This window comes from Glycine soja, chromosome 20, assembly GCF_004193775.1.
Source record: "Glycine soja cultivar W05 chromosome 20, ASM419377v2, whole genome shotgun sequence".
In the NCBI taxonomy this organism is placed as follows: Eukaryota; Viridiplantae; Streptophyta; class Magnoliopsida; order Fabales; family Fabaceae; genus Glycine; species Glycine soja.
This window is the reverse complement of record NC_041021.1, coordinates 42,273,571-42,279,630: the sequence shown is the minus strand read 5'-3', so window position 1 is coordinate 42,279,630 and position 6,060 is coordinate 42,273,571. Positions and strand designations below refer to the sequence as shown.

General features: G+C 37.1%; 1 protein-coding gene across 1 annotated transcript; it reads right to left on the bottom strand.

Moving 5' to 3' along the window:
* Positions 1–4,921: 4,921 nt before the first annotated feature.
* On the bottom strand, positions 4,922–5,692 carry LOC114401527. Its single transcript, XM_028364047.1, has 2 exons — positions 5,296–5,692; positions 4,922–5,188 (listed from the first exon to the last, which is right to left on the bottom strand). The coding sequence occupies exons 1-2, from the start codon at positions 5,681–5,683 to the stop codon at positions 5,154–5,156; spliced, it is 423 nt and encodes a 140-aa protein (XP_028219848.1). The 5' UTR covers positions 5,684–5,692; the 3' UTR covers positions 4,922–5,153.
* Positions 5,693–6,060: the final 368 nt, after the last annotated feature.

Below are 6,060 nucleotides of genomic sequence, written 5' to 3'. Positions count from 1 at the left end.
GAAAGCACATGCTTCATGACTGAATATATTAGTCATTTTCACTCTCGTTTCTTTTATTTTTTAACCTACGTTTACCTTCCCTTACCTCAATACGCTACGCAAATGGTTGTACACACATAAACATTAAACTCAATCTCTTATATATTAATAACTTTCTTTTTTCTGTCAAACATATTTTAGGGTTTGACGACAAGCACACTTGGAGCAATATGGGCTCCATGAACAAAAAAATAAGAGAAGAGACAGAAATAAGAGTTGTTGTGATGGCCGTTGTGTGAAATAATAAGAAAGAGAGAATTTAAAAAATAATGAAAGTGAAAAAGAAGTGTAAAAATATTAATTAGTTGCACTTGCGTATACTTTTTATTTATGATATGATACACAGTTGTGACTTGTGTATTTATTTATTTTACATAATATATATAGTTGTTGGGAGACTGTATGTGGAAGCAACAATCGAGGTCTTTTACCGATTAAAACCTATTAGAGAACCTTTGGTCCATCCAAAAAGCCATTAAACAGACACATCTGCATCGTGCTAGGCATAACCATAAGTGGTGAATGACATGCTTGAGGCATAGCCATCTGCATCGTTACACGAAGTATCGTTTTTGTATTTCCTGCTATGATACTACTTTGTCCTCTATGAAATTGTAAGAATGTTCAATTCAATTGAGCCAATCTACTGACAAGTTAATCTCGAAGGGTAATTAATTAAACTAATGATGATAATAATTGATACACAAGTGTGTATAACGTATCCGCTTAGGACTTTATAATTAATAGGCACGTTGCATGTGAAGTCTTCAAATAATCTTCACCCGATATCTGTGGTCTAACATTTCCGTAGTGACCAATGGTTTCAACGAACAGCTAGCTGTTTGATGGACGTAAGAGGTGATCTGCGTGCCTGAAAGTCTGGTTTCTTGTTCATGACTGTGCTTTAGTATTGGACCTATACACATGACATCAATATAAAGTCCAAACTTTAAAGCTTTTGGAAATAAACTAAGCAATCGAAGCAAGCTGGGCCTAAGCTCAACTACGGGGTAACAACTAACAAATCCCTGGTCTCTGCACAAATAAAATTTGTATATAATATGATATGATCTGATAGTACATGATTAAATGATAAAATAAGTAACAAAATAAATTAAGATTAATATATTTGAAGTTTCTTGGCATTGGTTACTATGAAACAACGATATACATGCATAATGTGTAAAAATATACATACACTGATCTAAACATGCAAATAAATTTAAATAACATATTTAGATCAAACAACGGAAATTAAAAGGAATTACAAGCGTACCTCCAGCCATTGCAAATCGAACGGGAAGCGGCTCACACACGAACCTGAAAGACAGTTTTGTTCTTCCAGACCCTTACTCACTCTGAATAGATGGTGTATTTTTTTCTGAATAGAGAAGTGGGTTTGGTGATACAAAACTGAGAGCACCCCATCCTATTTATAGAGTCTGTCCATCACAGAGCTCTCTCAACTTGTTATCAGAACGTGAGATAGGAAGTTATCAGACGTGAGATAAGAAGTTATCAGTACGTGAGATGATGGGTACGTGATTTGTTACTGAAGGTGGTTGCAAATATATTTTGCAAAGATATGGGATGAATGTGGATGGAAAATGGACCAGATTCAAAATAACTAATTTTTTCAAAAATAATAAAATTAATTAATTAAAAGAACGTGGAGGTGAACGTGCACTTCCAACATTCTCCCACTTGGTCCATTTAACCCAACATCAACCGTAACAAGAAACATAATATATGAGTCATGGCGATAGGTCCTCTGATGATGAGTAGTATCTTCCATGTACCACAATATATCAAGTCTCTCAACACTAGCTCTCAACTTAATGAATAAACCATATGTTTATTTTATATCTAAACCGAATGATTTTTCTCGAAATAAATAAATATGTGCACAAAACGATATGAGAAAATATCTAACTGAATAAGAGTTTCATTGAAAATAACAAATGTACGTACAATGAAATTACATCATGGAACCAAGTCTCATTCGTACTACATGATCCTTAAAATTCTTTGGTGGCATGCCTTTAGTTAAAGGATCAGCAATCATTAACTCAGTGTTGACGTGTTCAATGACCACTTTCTTTTCTTTAACACGTTCTCTTATGGCTAAGTACTTGATGTCGATGTGCTTACTTCGACTTCCACTTTTGTTATTTTTAGCCATAAACACCGCAGCAAAGTTGTCACAATACAACTTTAATGGCCTAGAAATAGAGTCCACAACTCTAAGGCCAGATATGAAACTCTTCAACCATACACCATGCGAGGTAGCCTCAAAACAAGAAATGAACTCAGCCTCCATAGTGGAAGTAGCAGTCAAGGTTTGTTTGGCACTTCTCCAAGATACAGCTCCACTGGCTAACATAAAAATATAACCAGATGTTGATCTTCGTGAATCAACGCAACCAGCAAAGTCTGAGTCGGAGTAGCCAATCACTTCCAGACAATCAGTTTGTCTGTACATGAGCATGTAATCTTTTGTTCCTTGAAGATATCTCATCACTTTCTTTGCAGCTTTCCAGTGGTCAATACCTGGATTACTTTGATATCTTCCCAAAACTCCAACGGCGAATGCAATATCAGGTCTAGTGCAAACCTGAGCATACATAAGGCTTCCGACTGCTGAAGCATATGGAATATTTTTCATGTGTTCCCGCTCAAAATCATTTTTGGGGCATTGACTCAAAGCAAGTTTGTCACCCTTCACAATGGGAGCTACACTTGGTGAACAATCTTTCATATTAAATCTCTCTAAAACTTTGTTGATATAGGTTTCTTGAGACAAGCCTAAAATGCCTCGAGATCTTTCTCTATGGATCTTTATGCCTATGACATAAGATGCCTCTCCCATATCCTTCATATCAAAGTTCTTTGAGAGAAATTGTTTCACCTCATATAGCATACCCTTATCATTAGTCGCAAGCAGAATGTCATCTACGTATAATACAAGGAAACAAATCTTACTCCCACTGACCTTCTGGTATATACAGTGATCCATGACATTCTCTTCAAAGCTAAATGAAGAAATGACCTCATGAAATTTTAAATACCATTGGCGGGAGGCTTGTTTCAATCCATAGATGGACTTATTAAGCTTGCAGACTAAGTGCTCACCAACACTAGATAAGAATCCCTCAGGTTGTTTCATGTAAACCTCTTCTTCTAGATCACCATTCAGGAACGCCGTTTTCACATCCATTTGATGCAGCTCAAGATCAAAATGAGCTACTAATGCCAGAATTACTCGAAGAGAGTCTTTCTTAGATACAGGGGAAAAGGTCTCTCTGTAATCGATTCCTTCTCTTTGAGTGAATCCTTTAGCAACAAGTCTTGCCTTATGTCTCTCAATGTTGCCTTCTGAGTCTTTCTTTGTTTTGAAGACCCATCTACATCCGATGGATTTTACACCAACAGGCAACTCAACGAGATCCCAAACTTGGTTAGATGCCATAGAATCCATCTCATCCCTCATAGCATTATACCACAAATTTGATTCCTTAGAACTCATGGCTTGTGAAAACGTCTCAGGATCATTTTCGGCTCCAATGTTGTAGTCTGATTCTTGTAGGTACACTACATAATCACTAGGAATTGCTGTCTTTTTTATTCTAGTAGATCTTCTTAATGTTGTTTGGTCATCTTGCTGAGGAACTTGTTCAACTGGTTCTTCACCAGTTTGTTCAATATCATCATGTTGTTCCTCACAAACAACTCGATCTACATGATCACTTTCAACAGCTTGTGGAACTTCAATCACTGGTTGTCTAACACCCATTTTAACTTGAGGGGTGGGAATGACTACCAACCTATTACTTGTCCCAGAAGGTTCAGCTTCACAGTGATCCCTTTCAGAAGAAATGTTCTGAAATTGATCACTCCCACTGATCAAGTCATTTTCAAGAAACTTTGCATTCCTTGATTCCACAATCCTAGTGTTGTGGGATGGACAATAGAACCTATACCCTTTAGACCTTTCAGCATATCCAATGAAATACCCAGTAATAGTCTTAGGGTCTAGTTTCTTCTCTTGTGGATTATAGATTCTTACTTCAGACGGACATCCCCAAACGCGTATATGTCGCAAACTTGGTTTCCAACCCTTGAATAATTCAAAAGGTGTCTTTGAGACAGCCTTGGTTGGAACTCAGTTTAATATATACGCAGCCGTCTTAAGAGCATCAATCCACAAAAATTGAGGAAGCTTTACATTACTCCTCATGCTTCTCACCATGTCTAATAAGGTTCGATTTCTTCGTTCTGCCACACCATTCTGATCCGGAGAACCAGGCATAGTGTATTGGGCAACAATCTCATGTTCTTGAAGAAATTTCGCAAATGAACCTGGTGCTTGTCCATCCTCTGTGTATCTACCATAGTACTCCCCACCTCTATCTGATCTCACGATCTTAATTTGTTTTCCACATTGTTTCTCAACTTCAGCCTTAAAAACTTTAAAGGCATCTAAAGCTTCATTCTTAGAATGAAGTAAGTAGAGATACATATATCGTGAATAATCATCTATAAAGGTTATGAAGTATTTCGGACTATTTGCATCCATGTCTGGACAACATATGTCTGTATGTATGATTTCTAATAAATTAGAACTCCTCTTTGCACCCTTTTTAGACTTGTTAGTTTGCTTACCCTTAATGCAATCTACACAAGTCTCAAAATCAGCGAAATCTAAAGTACTAAGTACTCCTTCATTTACTAATCGCTTGATTCTTTCAATAGAGATATGTCCTAATCTCCGGTGCCACAACATAGAGGATTCTTCATTCACAATACATCGTTTTAACCCAACAGAAACGTGCATAGAAGTAGCGTCATTTTGCAATTCAATCGAATAAAGACCATCAACCAATTGACCACAACCAATAATTTCAGATTTATTTAGTAAATTAAAACCAAAGTCTGTAAAATTAAAATAAAATCCCAAAGGTGCAAGTTTAGAAACAGAAATTAAGTTTTTACAGAAACTAGGAACATAAAAAACTTTCTCCAAATGTAATTTAAAGCCACTACTTAAGACTAAGACGCACGTTCCAATGGCCTCTACATGTGAGCTCATCCTACTCCCTGAGTAGATGCACTGCTCACTTCCCACTGGCTTCCTTAGGCTTTCCATACCCTGCAAGGTATTAGAAACATGGATTGTAGAACCAGAGTCAATCCACCATGTATTATGATTCACATTAATCATATTAGATTCATAACAAACAAAGGCAAATGGTGTACCTTTCTTCTCAAACCAACTTTTAAATTTGGGGCAGTCCTTCTTCATGTGTCCTTTCTTTTTACAGAAGAAACACTTTGACTCTTTTTTAATTGTTGGTTGAGTCGGAATCTTTCCTTTATTGGTGCCTACAGACTTCTTCCTATCCTTTCCAGAATTAGAAGTAGTCAAATTTACCTTCTCACCCTCTTCCATTATCAATCTCTCCTCTTCTTGAACACACATGGTCATCAATTCATTAATAGACCATTTATCCTTATGTGTGTTGTAGGAGATTTTGAAGGGTGTATACTGTTGAGGTAGGGTGCACAAAATGAAATGTACCAGGAAGGATTCAGACATGGTAACTTCCAAGGTTTTCAACTGAGCCACTATGTCCCTTAAGCGCATGATATGTTCACGCACGCCTCTCGTTCCAGTAAGCTTAATGGAAGAGAATTGCATAATGAGTGTGCTAGCAAGTGACTTCTCAGAGGTTGTAAACTGTTATGTCCCTTAAGCGCATGATATGTTCACGCACGCCTCTCGTTCCAGTAAGCTTAATGGAAGAGAATTGCATAATGAGTGTGCTAGCAAGTGACTTCTCAGAGGTTGTAAACTGTTCATCAATGGCTTTCAACAGATCTCTGACCTTATCATATTGGTCAACTGAACCCCGGATACTAGCGGATATGTTGGTTTTTATGAACATAACGGAGAGACGATTAGATCTCTCCCACTTTTCATAAAGATCAACAGCATCAGGTTCGCTAGTTTCAGTAATAGCC

Coding starts and splice junctions, on each gene's coding strand:
- LOC114401527 (XM_028364047.1), bottom strand. CDS start 5,683: ATGCGCTTAAGGGACATAGTGGCTCAGTTGAAAACCTTGGAAGTTACC. Junction 5,189..5,295: donor AAGTTGGTTTGAGAAGAAAG/GTACACCATTTG, acceptor AATACCTTGCAG/GGTATGGAAAGCCTAAGGAA.